Source organism: Procambarus clarkii, chromosome 53 (genome assembly GCF_040958095.1).
Source record: "Procambarus clarkii isolate CNS0578487 chromosome 53, FALCON_Pclarkii_2.0, whole genome shotgun sequence".
NCBI lineage: Eukaryota > Metazoa > Arthropoda > Malacostraca > Decapoda > Cambaridae > Procambarus > Procambarus clarkii.
The window spans coordinates 28109804-28128513 of record NC_091202.1 but is presented as its reverse complement, the minus strand read 5'-3'; the positions used below and the strand labels follow the sequence as shown (position 1 = coordinate 28128513).

General features: G+C 39.4%; 1 protein-coding gene across 1 annotated transcript in view; it reads right to left on the bottom strand.

Annotated features, from left to right (window-relative positions):
* Nucleotides 1-3803: 3803 nt before the first annotated feature.
* Nucleotides 3804-18710, bottom strand: part of LOC138349766 (neuronal acetylcholine receptor subunit alpha-7-like) — a 67533-nt gene continuing 52626 nt past the window's right edge. Inside the window, exons 4-10 of the mRNA XM_069304848.1 lie at nucleotides 17456-17639; nucleotides 16590-16806; nucleotides 14915-15049; nucleotides 13524-13729; nucleotides 10620-10797; nucleotides 9929-10044; nucleotides 3804-6884 (exon numbers count right to left, since the gene is read on the bottom strand). Coding sequence (XP_069160949.1) covers nucleotides 6786-6884; nucleotides 9929-10044; nucleotides 10620-10797; nucleotides 13524-13729; nucleotides 14915-15049; nucleotides 16590-16806; nucleotides 17456-17639 — 1135 coding nt within the window. The 3' untranslated portion in view covers nucleotides 3804-6785. The remainder of the gene's footprint in view (nucleotides 6885-9928; nucleotides 10045-10619; nucleotides 10798-13523; nucleotides 13730-14914; nucleotides 15050-16589; nucleotides 16807-17455; nucleotides 17640-18710) is intronic.

Genomic DNA, 18710 nt, shown 5'->3' with positions numbered 1-18710 from the left:
ATATCCCGAGCAAAGTGAAGGAAAGTAGATGTATGTGTGGGTACTTGTGTATTATGAGAGTGAACTTTCCCTCATTGGTTGAGTTTGTAGCTTTCAACCAATCAGAACATCTTTCGGGGACCTTCTCTTATTGGGTCTTTCACGTCATGTTAGAGGCTGATGAAACTTATGTCAACACACTGTTTGCCTTCTGTTTTGCTCGCTATAATAAAATGTTTATTTTATATTTATATAAAATGTTAATATTTTAGATTGCTATATTTATAATATATATAAATCCATAATAATAATCGCTATATTTTTAAAAAAATTTCCTCGCTATAGATAAATATATTTTTTTATAACAAACAAAATGGCTTTATCGCATAACGAAGCACATCCCGACTCAAATAAATTATTATCTAACAATTGCACAAATGCTTCGCGCATGATCTCACGAAAGCAGCAAAATCTTACGATGATCTGAGTCCTCATAACATATTGAAAGAGATGCGTCAACGACGCATCTCTTAATTTAATAGTACTTAGATTTATCGCTAGAGAGATCTTAGTACTTAGATCTAATCTCTAAGTTAATAGTACTTAGATCTATCGATAGAGAGAACAAGATCCGGTCGCCTGTATCCGAAGGTATTATAATAAAGCAAGTTATTGGCACTTATTACTATAGTTCTCAAGTGAGACAAGCAAAGAGCATATTCTAGACGTTGATCAAATCACATACTAGATGACAACGTTTCGGTCCGTCCTGGACAAATATCAAGTCGGTTTTAATGGTCCAGAACGGACCGATACGTTGTCTTCTAGTGGGTGGTTTGGTCAATTTTTTTTCAGCCACGTTATTGTGACTCTTCATCTGCATATTCTAGACGATTGTAGGTTTCGTTGTGGGTCCTGAATGAATCTAATTTAGCAGACACTTCCGATGAAGATTTTTAATGCACAGTGAAATCACGGTAACGCGATATATCTATGAGAAAATCTTTGGAGTAGGAAGATGGGATCGAACCTGCGTTCTGCATCAAGGCATGGGTTAAGGTGCCTATTTTGAGTGAAAAATACACTGTTTGAATCCATCTGTTTTGATCCTAAGATGTTATCAAGTTTATTGTAGTTTTCGTCTTCGTATTTATTGATTGATTTCATGCACATTGCAGTTCAAAAACTTCCTGCAAAATCACAGATGATTAATAATGAATATATTCATCATTATAATGAATAATGATGACCCAGCCCTGATCATCATCCATAGCAGCTTGCATCAATCTAACTCTTAACTCTGACCCTCAGTACATTCCCGATATCTCCTCAGTGAAACAGGACATGTTGTTTATGTCAGTTTCAGCTGTGGATTGGCTGTTTACTCCGCTGCTTTCTGAAGGAGAGCATAAACATCTAACTTAGCTGGACGCAATTTCAGATCTGGACACAAAAGAGCGCTCCTAGACGGCTTTATCTCGACGGGTTAGTGGTCTCATGCTTGTATATACTTCAAGTTACTGTTCTTTAGATGCCAGACATAATCAATACAAACTTTAAGCCAAGGGGCGAGTATGATACAACATTCATTTTATTTCATGATATCATAATGTATTTTCTATTTAATAGTATTACAGATATGCCAACTGGAATTTTCTGTAAAGATTCGTCGGCAAATTCGAATTCTGAACATTAAACATATAGAGAGTATTTTATTGCAGGGATACTCTGAAAGGCTAAATTACTGATGAAGTTGGATGGTGGGTGAGAAGAATGATTGTTACACGTGTGGGATGAACGATAACTCATAGTGGAGAATGAGTGCTATTCATGTTACCTTGCATCTCAATACGCCACTGAAAAGTCTTAACAAATATACTACAGCAACAAATGTGGCATTTGTTAACATGGTACCTAGCAAATTTGTTCCTGATTTTGGTAAATTGCAAATACCATTTATCTTTGGTTTCACGTAATATACAAACTTTGCTAACTTGAATGCTGCACAATGCATATTTGCTGGAATCCCTGAATATTGTTCTAAGTTGGGAGAGTTGGCTAGGTCTCCACTGGTAAACAATGAGGCCAAGTAATTATTTTGCATATTGCTTAATTTCTGATATATAATTTGAACCGTTGAGTGGTTTTCATTTCTGACCACACTCCCCAAGTCCCTAATGTGCGGTTCTCATCTTTAACACAACTCTACCAGTCTACTCGAGTTCCGGAAATCTAGAATCCTGAAATTGTTGTTACCCAACATCTTTGATTCGATTCCATGGAACTGCATGCAAGAATTGCATGTTGGATAATAGTGTAATATATTGTCTTGCATATGTCATTTTTGCTTCCCCCGCTCCATTTTTGGGATATCCTGTTAGTGCTGTTTATTTCTTATTTTGTTTTGTTTTTGGGTTCAAATTGTTTCATAGGAGGTTTGGTCTTATTATCTTGCTGTATTATTGCATGAGGACACGTTGCGTTAATTGAGACATAACGTTTTGTTAGTTTAGATTCTTTTTGTAGTTCATATTATTACTTTTGTCGGTGTTTAATCAGTTTCGCCGGTTCCAATAAATTGGCACCTCTATCTCTTATTTTATTTCCTCCATTCCTCTTTCCTACCAGGGCTTACCAGTGCTCGTTCCCTTCAGTCCTTGACGAGATCCCCAGCTTGGAGAAGGCACCAATTTTTGTTTCCATTTTCTCTGAAGACATTTTAGCATTTTTTAAGTTACGGGTATAACTGGAACTTTAGGCGTTCCCTGTGGGTGCCCTTTTGGCATGATGGAGTTAGGTAGGTAAACAAACTAGGCATAATCAGACATACATTTAATAAATTTTCATGGGTAAGAATTATGGTATTTACAATGAGTTTGATGGTTTAAGGCTCATGCCTAGAATGACAACATTAGTAACGGTGCTAGGGATATAACCCTATATATATATATATATATATATATATATATATATATATATATATATATATATATATATATATATATATATATATATATATATAAATTCTACATATCAATTCAATATACACATTTATTCCACAGCATTATAACACAAGATTAATGGGTGAACGAGACACCCAAACACTGGACATGGAGGCTAAGGATGTGTAACTTACACTGAAGAAATGGGTTATACAGACTGGCCTGAACACAAGTTAAACTCCATTAGTATGTAGCTGGAGAGCCATTAATGTAGGAATCCTCAGCATCACGAGAAAGCCTTCGTTAAATGGTTTGTTCCGAATGAAAAGTTAATAATTATCTTTTGCTCACAAGGATCAATTCAATTATGAGGGAGTTATCAGGAACTCTTTGAGTGGAGAAACAGCAGCAGGGCTTTTCTCCTCAATAGGCCGTGAGGGACTGAGACACAGTAGTTAAGGGCTCCAAGAACAGTGGCCCATATACTCACGTTCAACGTTCCTCTCGTTGAACGTGAGTATATCAATCACGGTCATACATGAGATCTCGTGTACGTAATATTAACGAGACTCAAACTAACGCCCAATGTTATAGTTAAGCTTGATGCACATCCTGAGTGCTCCTCCATGCGATATAGAGTCACTTCTGTCAATGCTTAAATATCGAACCACCGACATGTCAACCCCCATTCTCTAGGGGTTATGTATCTTCGTGGTATATTCCTTAACACCACACATAATCTATTTTTGCATCTTATTAATGCTGGGTACTCTCCTAGTGTGTGTATATATATATATATATATATATATATATATATATATATATATATATATATATATATATATATATGAGAGAATGTCTCTCTCTCTCTCTCTCTCTCTCTCTCTCTCTCTCTCTCTCTCTCTCTCTCTCTCTCTCTGTCCAAAGTTGCAGTCCAGATGCTTCGGGTTAGCTTCACCCAAATTTGTAGAGGGACTGGTCTGGGGTATGGGACAAATATAGGCTGGTTGGAGTAGGCCTAAATTAAAATGCTTCGTGAAACACAGCGAGTAACCCAACACATCCAAGAGATTTTGATTAAGTCAGAAATAGAAACGGCATGAAAACGGACTGAAAATTCCCCATCTACCTAATACGGAAAAACCTAGCAATATATAAAGGTTTTAAAATATATATATATATATGTGTATGTATGTATGAATGTATATATATATATATATATATATTGTCTCAGAGACTGACAGAATGAATGGAAGACAAGAAGAATTGTGTAAAATAATTAAGAACCAACGAATATTCAAGTATTGCCATTGTTTTTTTATTTTCCTATTCAGGAATTCTCATATTTTTCTAACACAACACCATGGAAACAATTAGCATTCCCCCCCTCTCATATAAGCATTTCCTCGCCTGAACTTGCCCAGAATTCAACAGTTTCCGCACCCAGCGACAGAACAAATGAAAAATCTTAGATATCACTAATTAGTCGAGCTTGCAGTTTTACCCCCGGACGACTCGTTCTACGATTCCCTAATGATCGCTCATCCAAAAAATTACGCTGTTCAATACTTCAAACGGCGCCCGGGATATTCGCGCTGAGAATTAAGCTGATACGGTCGTGGACCATTATATTAAATCAGTGTAATCAGAGACGTACTTGCGCTTTTTGCTGAGAATTTTAGGTTATTGTGGTCATATATTTTATAAGGTGATCAGGAGCATTTATACTGTGCTTCAGATTTCTTATATTGTATTCGAGATATCATATATTGTGATTTAATGGCGACGGGTTATCTAGTCAGGTATTTTTTTTTGTTTTTGTATTTGGATACCGTGTGCTTCTTCTTGAGGTTATCTTGAGATGATTTCGGAGCTTTTAGTGTCCCCGCGGCCCGGTCCTCGACCAGGCCTCCACCCCCAGGAAGCAGCCCGTGACAGCTGACTAACACCCAGGTACCTATTTTACTGCTAGGTAACAGGGGCATAGGGTGAAAGAAACTCTGTCCATTGTTTCTCGCCGGCGCCTGGGATCGAACCCAGGACCACAGGATCACAAGTCCAGTGTGCTGTCCGCTCGGCCGACCGGCTCCCCTGAACATTCCTTTATTTCCTCTGCCTAACTGTGTGGAGATGAGAGAGGATTATATGTCTGCTGAAGCATGTGGGTTTTTCAGCATCCCTCAGCATCCATCCCTCATCCATCACTCAGCATCCCTGCTGAGTGATGAATGATTGTTTGTATGTTTGCAAATTGAGCATTTGTTCCTCCGTGCTTCCTTAACAGTGCTTACCTAACGATGGTAACGGAGAAGTGAGAGGGGCTTAAACAATTGCTTATATGTGTGTATTCCACCTGTTTACAGACAGTCATTCTTTCTTATGGTATAGATGTCTGTTCTTCCAACGTTGCAGATCAGACGTTAGCGGCTTGCCGAATTCAAATATGAAGGGAAATGGTCTGGGATACGGGCTAATCTGGGTAGGTTAAATGGTTTACGAAATATTAGTAATGTTGAACACAAAGTAATATAGTAACCAACCCTTGAACATAAAGTAATAAAGTCACATTAAAGAAATGCAGATATTTAAAAATAATGATATATTATGATTAGGAAATAAAGTGTGAGAATTATGGGAAAAATTAATTGGTAAAAATTAATACAAATTATATTAACATGAACGCTAACTTATAAGAAAATTTGAAGTAATATCTTCAATACTTCAGATATATTGGAGCTCCTTCGTAAGAGCCAATTTGTCTCATATAAATGTCATTATTTTCAAATTCTCTTCAAACAATCTGATAACATATTCTCAGTCACGAAGTTTAAGAAATTTAAATCATCAACAAAATGAGTTGATGAGTTGATTGCTGTATAAATATAACACACTCAAGGGTATATTTATTCACTGTAACTTCGAGCAGCAAGCTCGTTCAGTTAACGGTGCAGGAAACGCTAGTATGCTATCGAGAATCTTTCATGCGTACATACAATGCATATTTCAACATTTTCTGTAATTAATTATTGTCTCATGGTCTTCAGTATGTCAATATATCACATGATTTCATCGTTATAACGGTGAACATCTCGCAGCTGTAAGAGGGGTAAAATGGAGAGATATATCATTAGTTGTAATAATATAATGGGTTATGGTGATCAACAACTTTCCACTCATCATGTTCCGTTGTTAGGTTCTCGTACATATGGGAAATGGCTTTGTTAAATATATGTGGTCAGAGTCCATGGAAGGGCCAAGGAGTATAAAACGGGCCAAGGTGTATGTAGAGGGCCAGTGTATAAAAAAGGAAGCCAGTGTGTATGAAAGGGCCAAAGTATACCTAGGGGCCAAGGTATATGAAACCAGGGTTTGGAAAGGAAAAAGGTTGTATGGAGGGCGGGGGGGTGAACTTATATGAAGCAGTGATAGTGTATGAAAGGGCTTTCATGTACGCTAAACTTGTATTCCAAGTAAGAGATCACGACTTCAAGTTGCGCCTTTAATCACTGCCAAACAACCCACGATCCACACTTCTGTGGAGGCCGTCGTCGAGGAACATTTATCTTCACTCGTGGAAGCACAGTCAGGAGAGGACAGATAAACACACCTCCTTGGGCCAGTCCACTGCTACAACGGATTACAAGTTGCATGACTTGCTTCAATATCTCCAGCTCGTTGCTGGAGCCCCAGTAGCGTGTTGCATGAACCCGCTGCGACACGCTGAAACCAAACATGAACAAAGGAAGTAACAGATAATCTCTCAGTACAGTAAACACATCCTTTGGGCATTATCGCGAACCGCTAGTCCTTGTGTGAAGGGACAGGTGTCTCGCTACTCCGGCTGAAGAGGGCGCTGAGGTGACGTCAAGGTCCGTGTGGCGACGAGAAGAGGATGGTGGTGGTAGCGATGACAGTAGAGAGCAGGAAGCAGGCGAGCAGGACACGGTCGAACACCAGCGCCACCTGCACAAGAGACGGGAAAACCACTGACTAATTGCATGTTCTAATTACCAAACGACAGTATTTTAATTCTGTTTCATATTTCACTATTTACTCTACTCTCATTTTCTTTCATATTTAAATCACAAGATGCGGCTCTCAATTAATTATTTTCCATATATATAATAATTTTAGATGCCTTTCCTCTATAGTGAAATTTTAACCCAGTTTAGGGAACCGTAAATTAGTTACTTTCCCACAAGTTAGCAGCTCGTTTACAAGAACTACTATCTCACTGCTCAGTCATTCTTGTATGTTAGTTACGTTCCCATTAGTCAGTAATTACACTAAGCAATCACATTAACGTAATGTATCAATGAGAAAATCAGTGGGAGCCATAAGAATGATTCGAACCTATGAGCTGGGTACTTCCACGCACGTTCTGAACCACTAAACCATGACATGGTCAAAAACATTGCAACCTGGGATTCACCTGAATCCTCTAGGGTTCCTGAGGCTTCCCCTGAAGCCTAATCTCAGGTTGCATGTCGAGTTACAGTGGTCTAGTGCGTGTCTGGGACTTCACAGCTCATAGTTTCGAATCATCCTCATCCTATTCAGCAGAATCCTACTCCTTTCCCCAGCTAGTAATTATTCTTGAGCCAATCATCATCTAATTAGGAACTCATGTTCAAGAGCAATTTTTCCACTAATCAGTAAGTCTTCTAAAAGAGCCAATGTCCCTCTAGTCAGTAACTCTTCTCGAACCACTCTTCCACCAGTCAGTAACTGTTCCACATGAGCTGCTCTCCTGCAGGGTAGTAACTCTATGGGTTTGATAAGAGCCACTCTCTACTAATCAGTAATTCTTCTCTATAAGAGCCACTCTCCTGCTAGTCAATAACTCTTCTGCATGAGTCACTCTCTCACTAGTCAGTAACTCTCCTACAATAGCTGCTCTTCCCTATTTAGTAAACCTTTTTGATGAACTAGGCAAATGTTTCAAAAAGCTTTCTTTCTTCAACAAAGTTCTTGGTTAACCAGAAGTCATTAACTCTACGAACTTCCCTTTTGGCTGTTCCTGATAGTTTGATAGAGCTCCAAGCACTATGGGTATAATGAGTCCCCCAACGCTATGGGTCTAGTGAGCCAACAACATGTAATAACCAAATAAGCTTATCAAGGAATTCATTGAATCTGGTTCAGTTTGGGGGAGTTAGTTGTTAATTTTCATGTCACAACAATTTATAACTCAATGATGTCCGCAAGCAACAGCTCGTGGTTTTGATTAATTCATAAAACACAATATATATTTTTCTCCCATTTTTGCGTCTCTCGAGGGGCAACCCATAATCCGTGAGGGTATAATAGGCAGGAAAGTGAGCCGAAAATTAACTTGCAATATATCGGATGCCAAATTACTCATCACGCTCTGCGGTGTATTGAGCTCAGGGGAGAAGTAATATTGCATGCAGTCCGAGTACGAATCACTCGCTTAACGGGAAATGGAATATCTGCACATATGGTATTGTTTGAGGTGTTCAGATAACAGGTGTGGGATGTGTGATGTATGGTGTAAGTGACCAGGGTTGTGTGTGTGGTTTATGGAACATGGTGTATTGTGTGTGAGGGGACCAGGTGTGTGACAGTGTGAGGGGACCAGGTGTGTGACAGTGTGAGGGGACCAGGTGTGTGACAGTGTGAGGGGACCAGGTGTGTGACAGTGTGAGGGGACCAGGTGTGTGACAGTGTGAGGGGACCAGGTGTGTGACAGTGTGAGGGGACCAGGTGTGTGACAGTGTGGGGGGACCAGGTGTGTGACAGTGTGAGGGGACCAGGTGTGTGACAGTGTGAGGGGACCAGGTGTGTGACAGTGTGAGGGGACCAGGTGTGTGACAGTGTGAGGGGGGGAGGGAGGATCAAGTTTACTGTGTGAGGGACGGGGTGTCAGGTGTGAGGTATGAGGTGTGAGGAGCTAGGGGTTAGGTCTATGGTGTGCCGGATCATGTGTGTGATGGTGTGAATTGCCAGGTGTGTGGAATGATGAACCTGGTGTGTGGAGCGAGAGACCAAGTGTGTAGTGTGAGAGATCAGGAGGAAACGAAGGAAGGGAATAATCTTGTATTAATACAACTGTATCCTAAAATACATTTATTTATGGGAGGAATATGTGTTAATGTATTAAATCTTGTTTCTCGAGAACATATACTTCTCATCATCTGTGACCTTCAGAAGCGTCGAGAAACCATTATGATTTTTCTTTACAGTGTTAACTCCTTCCTGGATTTTTATATTACGCTGAAAGACAAGAGAAAGAGGGAGAGAGCTAAGAGGCAAGGAGGATAGGTGAGAGGCAGGAGAAGAGAGAGGTGAGAAGAAAGGGGAGAGAGGTGAGAGGAATAGTGACATGTAAGATCAGCACAAGTAACTAGAGACAGGTGTTACTGCTTTCAATGATTGTAACAATTCTTAACAATATCAAAACCATTGATGGTACTATTTTATAATTTTACCATCAACTGTTACTTTGTGATCGAGAATGTCATTTTCTAAGTCATTCTGCTGCTGATCTTTCGTAAAGGCTCTTTACGAAGAGTGGCACTGGTGGCACTTTACTATTGGCACTTTAATACTTATGAAAAAATAACATTCCAAGTGACACGAAAGTTAGTATTCAATAATTTTCAGCAATATCTACACGGGAGTTTGCGATGATAGATTTCAAACTAATTCACTTGTCAGTAATCACCACACCTGCCTCTAATCACTACACCTGCCTCCATCCACTTCAATCTCTGAGTCCCCTACAGCTGCTACAGCTATAGACTGCTGCTAGACTCACCTCCTGCTTTACTCACTGCCATACCTATGGGTTTCTGCTGTTCCTGAGAACTCCTGCTACGCCTCCTGCAGATTACTGCTACACATTTAGACTGCTGAACACCTACCGGTTTTCCCACTGAACTTACTGATTCCCGCTTCACCTACTGATTAACCCTCCCTTGACTGACTGGTGGCCGCTACACTTAATTATAGCAGCTACACCTACTGGTTGTCGCTACACTCACCTGCTGCCATTCGACACGCGTGGCTTCTTTCCTATCCTGCTCCCCGAGTCTCATTTCATTCTTCTCTATGGTGTGGTACACCTTGTTGAGTACTCGCATGAACTGACTCTCGAAGTCTGCAAGCAAGAAAATATTACACTGTAGCGTTGATTTGTTTGGTCTCCTCCTGTTTACACGAGTTGCAGCTAAGTCGCTTTGCATGATGCAAAGTATGACCGTGTTGAGTGATGCTGCAATGATGCAGAGTATGACACAAGTTTTTCTCCACTCATGGAAAATCTGAATAATTTATTTAATCTGAAAAAACAATTTTGAATGAGAGATTTTTTTTTATGTTTAGAGATATTTTTATCAAATACTTTTTATTAAATACTTATACTGCAAAGCCTCTTTTTCTGAACTATCTGATGGGGTTTGAGTTTTTGCGTAGTAGACATTTCTCTCTCTCTCTCTCTCTCTCTCTCTCTCTCTCTCTCTCTCTCTCTCTCTCTCTCTCTCTCTCTCTCTCTCTCTCTCTCTCTCTATTTCTCCCCCCTCCCTTTCTCAACTGATCTGAAGCCTCTCCTTCTCCTCTCTCTATTTCTCTAGAAATGTTATAATTTCATCATTCCCACACACTACCTCATACACACATCATACAGATATCCTAAAAAGCTACACATGAAATGCACAAAAGGAGCATGTTATCCACCTGAGGTTTGTGTTGCTGTGAGGGTCGCTGTGGGCGTTGGATCATTATTGGGGGTGACGTGTCTTCTGGGGTTGAACCTCGGTGATACGCTAAAGTGGTCCACGTTATCCAGGTCGGTCATGTGGAGTTTCTCGGCGCTGATGGAGTCCATCCTGTTGCTGCGTTCAGGCCTCAGATCCTGGTGGAAAGAGTTTGAGGATGCTGTGTTCACTGGTCCCTCTTGATCCTCAAGGGCGGCTCAGGTAACACCGGTATTCTACAACTTTAATTAATCACTATATACCTGCACTGTTTTAAGTCATATCAGGAAACTTTATTGAGGTTTTTTTTTGGTATGTTAACAATTTTGCATTCCAATCTTGACTATAATTTTTGTAAGATAGTAAATGAGCATTATTTTTGTATTAGGGGGTATCAGTGTGTGAGTAATTTGTTTCGCCAGAGTAAATACTACTCATGTCAGATGCGCACACAGATACTGAATATTAATCATATTACTGTACCACTAGAATGCAGACAGCAGTGGGTGCCATTGGAATGCAGAAAGCAGTGGGTGCCACAAGATAGCCATTAGGTGCATTACATTGCATTGAAGACTGAGAATAATCATTCGCATAAAACACTTTGTTAAGCAACGCTTATAGCTTGCGTACTGGTCCTAAATCTGAACACGGAAATACCTCCCCATCAAACCAGGATGCATGGCAGGATGTGCAAAATAACCCCCGTTCACAAACAGAGGTGCAATAGGTACACTGAGAGAGAAAGCTATCAACATCAAGAACTCAAAAACTTCTCCACATTCCCTTTATACAAAAGAGGCATATCTGGTCGACCTCTCACGGTGTTCAAAAGAGAATTTGGTCAGCCTGATTGATTAGTCTGATTGACCAGCCTGATTGATTAGACCACCAACCAAGTGACCCAGTCAGAGACTGGGCCGGGGAGACGTTAATTCCCTGAACTAACTACAGGTATTCAACAGGTAGGTTGAATACCTACCTGTTGAGTTTAATGATTCAAGTTTTAATGATGTTGAGTTTTGTGAGTTAAATGATGCGTTTGTGTGAATATTTTTGAGCGAACCGTATTGTGTGTACATTTGTGTATGAGTGTCTCTTCTCAACTATGTGCCTACTTAGATGCACCTATAGAACGTCCCCCTAGCTCCCAAGTCCCGCTTTCCGAACGCTGGTCGGTCAATGCAATGACTTTCACAACTCACGTTTATCGATAAAAATCCTATAAACTACATATTGATTTCGTCTCGTCTATCTGCTCTTGAAGACCATTCCACTTTCTTGAGACGTGCACAAGATAATTACTTCCTGACTCACCTCCGGCTTATCTGTCCCTCTAGCTGCTTCCAGTGTCTCATAGTCCGTCTCTTTCACATTTAAAATATTGCATTTTTGTCCCATTTAATAATTCCAGAGTCCACCCATCTCTCATATTGTTTCATCGTCGTAACATGGCTGTCATTCATTTACACGTGGATCAAACTAGCTGTTTTCCTCATCCCTGGAAATCTATTTGATTTCATTGTAGAGTTAAAGAGCAATGAAAAAAGGGTAAGTGTAGCACCTTTGATGCCTTTTTCATTCTCCATCGTGAGACTTCGCTCCAAAAAAATGCCTTCATCTATTGTAATTCCAGCAGCTGCCGCCTCAGTTCATGTACAATCACGTCTCTCTTGAGATTCTTGAGATGATTTCGGGGCTTAGTGTCCCCGCGGCCCGGTCCTCGACCAGGCCTCCACCCCCAGGAAGCAGCCCGTGACAGCTGACTAACACCCAGGTACCTATTTTACTGCTAGGTAACAGGAGCATAGGGTGAAAGAAACTCTGCCCATTGTTTCTCGCCGGCGCCTGGGATCGAACCCAGGACCACAGGATCACAAGTCCAGCGTGCTGTCCGCTCGGCCGACCGGCCTCCCTCTTTGCTCAGTCTCTCATTGGTCAGGTTCCTTACAGGAATCTTGAATCTGTGAAACCACTTACTCTACTCTACTCTACTCTACTCTATAGAGTACTCTACTCTATATTGCATTTGTATAACATCGTAAATATTATCTAATATCTTTTATCATATAACAATTCGGATTTATCTTTAAATCACTGAGTACAGTAATTCGTTACCATTAAAAATTATTTTTGTAAAACAATTAATTTTCTCTATTGTTTGATATATCTGCTTGAATGTAAATATGATATATAGTTTTCCCGGTGAAATAAAATAATTGTTTTTATTTCAGTATGCGTGTTTGATGAACTATAATGATTGTTAATCACGATTGTCGTTGAAAAAAATAACAAGCTATGAAAAACTGAACTGATATATGAGTTTTCAAAATATGGTTTGCATGTATTGATCAAAGTCATTCTTTTGAAAATATTGATCGAAATAATTAAATTGCAGGCAGTGATCAAAGTATCTTCTTGCAAGTATTGATCAAAAGTATTCTCTAGCAGGTGCTGATCAAAAGTGTTTTCTCGCAGGTATTGATCACAAAGCAATATTAATATGCGTTAAAGTATTATTGAATATCTACTCTTGTGTTTCGTCATACTGTATTTTTTTTTATTTATTTTATAGATAATAATTTAAGAAGATAATTTTGCAAGAGAATATTTGTGAAGAACATAAGAATATAGGAACGTAAAATACACAGAAACAAAACGACACAGCAGAAAGCCAATTGGTCTTTCTGTATAACTCAACGAATCTAAGTTGCATCTATGTCTTCATTGTTCTATGTTGTGCTTGCACGTTAAAAATCTTTTAAATATGTAGAGAAACAACATAATAAAAACCACTTTTATTGAAGAACATTCAAGAGGAATATAAAATTGTATTTATTTACAATTCAAAGATGCGGAAAGCATGAAGTTTATGTTCACTTACGTTGAGATGAATGTTTTTGTCATCTATTGGTCCCTCTGAAGGTTCGAAGTGGAGGAAGACTAGCTTGGATAGCCATCCTAACACCACCATCTTCACCAGGCGAGGCACCTCTGTCCCTCTCACTCCTCGGTGGTGGATATTCAGGGTCACCACTGACATGCCCGAAGCGAAGCTCACCAGGCAGATGGTCACCCCGTAATACATGCCTGGTGAGGCAAGGAGAGATCACGGTTAACTCATGATACATGCCTGGTGACGGTGGAGGAGATCAATGGCTAATTGTACACTGTCTTTGAAAATGTTAACAGGGGCAGCGAAATGAATCTCTTAACGAAACACTTTAAAATAACCTTTATAGAGTTGACTTTTTCAACTCTTTTCATCTCATGAAAAGAAAAAATATAGAGAAAATAGAGAAGATTCGAACTAAGATCATTGATATCACCTTTTCTGTCATATTCAGTAACATTAAATATATGAAAGACAACCACATTTGAAAATGAACAAAAAAATCGTTGACGATTTCTTAACCTCTCGGGTCGTTCATCAAAGGAAAATGTCCTTTTCCTTTGATTAAGGACGCGAGAAGATTGGAAAGCACTAAGGCGTTACTTTCCATTTTCCAATGTGGTTAGCTTGCATTTAATTTATCAGCGTTTCTTATCTTATATAAACATATATATATATGTGTGTGTAAATTACGAAGACATTAACACGTGATGAACAATGTGACGATGCCAGACCACGAAAGGAGGATTATGTCACCAATTTCCTTAAGTACTTTAGTATTTAGTAATTCATCTTCAGAAGGATGTGTATATAAGATATATATATATATATATATATATATATATATATATATATATATATATATATATATATATATATATATATATATATATATATATATATATAATGTGTGTGTGTGTGTGTGTGTGTGTGTGTGTGTGTGTGTGTGTGTGTGTGTGTGAGAAAACTGCATGAACGCGCAAGCCATATATCACTAAGAACTCTTTGACCCATACATACTCTTTGAACTTTGACTCTTCTTCGCCAAGCCATTACGACTATATTGCACAACACAATTGAAATACATAAAAATTCTCACAAATTCAGTTTGACCGTTTATCATATTCCGACCGCACGTTAAATCATCAATGTTAAAACACGAAAAATCGCAGAAAAAAACTTTAGTGTTAATATTTTCCCAGTAATTTAATATCTGGCTATCCAGCACATCACCTGGTATTATGGTGTGTAGGTAAGCAATTCAAAACATAACTATGGAACAGGACTCGGGTACATAGGAAGGGAATCAGTTCTAAGCACAACTTAACCAGGGATCAGGACTTAGGTACAGGGGAAGGGAATCCGTTATAAGCACAACTTACTTATAAGAGGTGTCTTCTCTGTAGGGGGCAGCGACTCCCGGATGGTCATGAGAAAGACTGTCATGGAGAGAAGCGCAGAGATACCCAGAGTCACCTTCTCCCCTGACTCACTGGGGACGTAGAACACCAGCAGCGCTGAGGGAGAGAGGGAGGGAAGATTGTATGTGTTGGTGACGCAGAGACAGGAGGTTATACCAGGGCTGGTTACCTAATAATTGGCTCTATGTCTGTCACTCGACAGACAAAAATTCGTAGAATTTGGTGATTCAGAACGTAATTTAAAACCTTTCGTGTGAATGATGCTTGAAGCACCTTTTAAAAAAAAAAAATCAATTTTCTAATTATCTTACACAAAAGCAATCTGGTTACTTGAAACCTTATATAAGTATCCTTTTTAAAACTTATAATCATGAATGTGTCTCCCTAATCCCTCTCTACGTATTATTTGTGATCCAAATTTAAGACAACATTTATGATGCTGATGCACCAACATGTTGCAACATAAGTGCGTAGACATTCGACAGCCAACGGAAAAGTTTGTTTACGGTTATGTAAATAAACTTTGCATTAGGGAACAGATAAGGTAAAGTCAGTGAAGAGCAGAGTCAACAAACGCCCCTTGCTCACACTAAGTCCGGTAGGGGGAGGAAGGAGAATAATTGAGTCACTTCAGGGCTGAACACAGAGCATGTGGGCTTCTCCCTGCTCTGTGGTTGTGAGTGGACTCTAGGAGTGCAGAGCAAGTGGAATTCTCCCTGCTCTGTTGTTGTAAAAGGACTCTATGAGTGCAGAGCAAGTTGGTTTCTCCCTGCTCTGTGGATATGATGGATCTCTGTAATGGAGAGCAAGTCGTCTGTTCCTAATTTTTGACATTTTGAAGAGTAAAAAACAAAAAATGAGATTGTCATCCAAGATATTCTGATTCTACACACCCAGAACATCCAAACTCAATTGTATGTCAAATTAAAAATAAGAAATGCCTTATAATGTTAAATTTTCTGAAAATCACTCATGACTATTAGATAGACGACACTTAATTGACACACTGAAAATAGTGGACACATGATACACGTATTATAAATCGCGAGCAGCTCACGAATAGGTTGTCATTGTCGACTTAAAGGCAAGCTGAAACAAATGTAAAAGTCAAATTATCAAATACTATTAATTTAACTGTGAGAGTTATCTTGTGATTTTTTTCTTCATTGAAACAAGGAACTCATTAAATCCACATTATAAGAGAGAGGCAGGACATTCTGATAGCGAGAATACCTTACGGGAAAGAGTTATTAAAGATATGAACGATGGAAGAAGAGCATTCTAGACACAAGTCAATACTCATCAGAACTTACTGAAGATGTTGATGAAATCTGATGAGAACGCAGGCAGGATGAAGGTGACTTAACGGAACTTGTAAATAAGCCCTTAGGGCAGGATACAGCAAGAATTACCAATGCCTTTATGAGAACGCATGGCAGGACGCAAAAAAACTTACTAATACCATTATAAATGACGCAGCGTAGGACGCAGCAGGATTTATCGTTGCCGTTAAGGAGAACCAAGGGGAAGGATGCCACACAACTTACCGTTGCTCTTGATGTAATCGCAGAGCAGGACACAACACATCAATACTTACCGTTGCTGTATACCTCGGGTGGGACATAGCACGACTTACCAATGCCGTTGATGAGGACGCAGGGCAGGATGAGGTTGAAGACATAAAACATGGGTCGACGCCTGAGTTTTATAGTGTAGGTAATATCAGGGTAAGGCTCCGGACAGCAGGAGTAGAAAGTAGTGTTCTTGGCCGCCGTGAACTCTACCAGGTCGAACTCTCCGTTGGACTTGTAGTTAGACATGTCTCCCTCGTCCATCTGCTTGTTCAGGTCAAGCTGAAGAGGGACACGCATTTTGGGGGTTAGATTCAGCAGGAGGTTTAATAGGTTTAAGAAATAGGTTAAATCGTGTCATTATTTTGTCATGCTGACAGGCAAAGGAAGTTTTATTTCATACATGACTTTCCAGTAATTTCAACCGTGTTTGTGGTGGTTCTCTAAGTAGGAACCATAATTGGAGCCCGTGGTTCTTAAATGTTTAATTATGGCTTATTATTCAAATGGGAACATGCTAGATCACCGGGTTCCTCTCTCCATATTAATTAATTCTTCGAATAATTAATGCTGTACTGACTTCATCATCCTTTGTATTATCATACAACCTTTCCGTCCAATATTTCAACTAGTTCTCTCTATCCAAAACTCATCGTCCAAATTGCTCTTGTTCCCATCTAGTTGCTACGATATTACCCAAAACAACTGTTGCCAAAATTCTTCTAGTAACTGCAGGTGTTGGGAAACCCAGATTACCCAGATTATCTTGAAGAATCCGTCCTGACACTTTCTCATCCCACTGACCAATACACACCCACACACACACACACACACATACCCACACCCACACAATCACACACGGGAACATCTCAAATATTCTATGACCCTCCAAGACGCTCCCAATGAACCAGATCAAGAGCATATGACTAACCTGATACCCGTCGTAAGTCCAAGAAGCCCACATCATCTTGCAGGACTGAATGTCAAAGGGGAAGTATTCGACGTTCATGTCGCAAGACGAGCGATAGATCCCGTGGGAGAGCCAGGTCACCTCTCCGCCCGAGGTCACAATGACATTGGTGTTGATAGTGGCCGCAGAGTACTGGGAGTCTGCACTAAAGGGGAAATGGAGAGAAATGTAGGGTACTGCGAGGAGATATGCTGGATACTGGGAAGATATATATAGAGTGCTGGGAGGAGACATTTAGAGAACTGGGGCATTATGCCACAGTGAAATGCATTATGCTGTCTACAGGGAGCAGCATTGAAAGGCACTTTATATCAAGATAGCTCGAAAGCTGTATTGGACAACAGTTGGATACAATATGCAACAATTAAAGGCATTATGCTACAATTAGAGTCAGTATTCTTCAGTTAGCAGTGGTAAACTACAGTTAAATGCAGTGTGCTTCAGGTAAATGCAGATTGCTACACATTTGAGACAGTATTATGCAGTTAGAAGTATATCAATATAAGAGGCAGTATGCTAATTAAGAGGAATTATGCTTCAGTAAACGGCATTAGATTTTAGCGAAAAAAATTCTAATGAAACGATGATTTTTGGGTCCGTCAGAGATTACTTAATTAATTTGTTGGCAATTGCATTTTTGATTACCTGCGCTTACAGGAGAAGAATGCCATCAATGTCGTTGAACAAAACTCGATGAGGAATGATTGCAGTCAGTGAGCTGTTGCATTCCTAGCCTTTGATAATATGTTTCAACTAATTTCAGACACTAAATTAAAACATTAAAAGGGTACTGCGAAATCGTATTTTGCATTATTGTCGAAATATAAGAATTTCTTGATAATGAATTTAGCGATGGCGTTCGTTGGTATCGATATTTAAAAAAAAAATCGGAGATCAGAAATAAACATAATAGAAAACGTTTCAAATACATGTTTCGGAAAAAGAGAAATAATGTTAGAGTTTATTTTAATTGAAAATTATTGTTTGTCATTTTCAGTTTCTGACTAGTAATCAGACTCTTTTTCGAGTCTTGCATATCACGCACATCAGACCAATTATATCAGATGCCACACCACCGCTTATATTCCGTTTAAATGCAGAATTAATCTGTATAAAGCTCAAAGTTTTTCCAGCACAATAGTACCAGAGATGAGAGGTATGAGTAGCACAGAAAGAGTCAAGGAATTAAACCTCCCATCACAGGATGAGTGAAGTC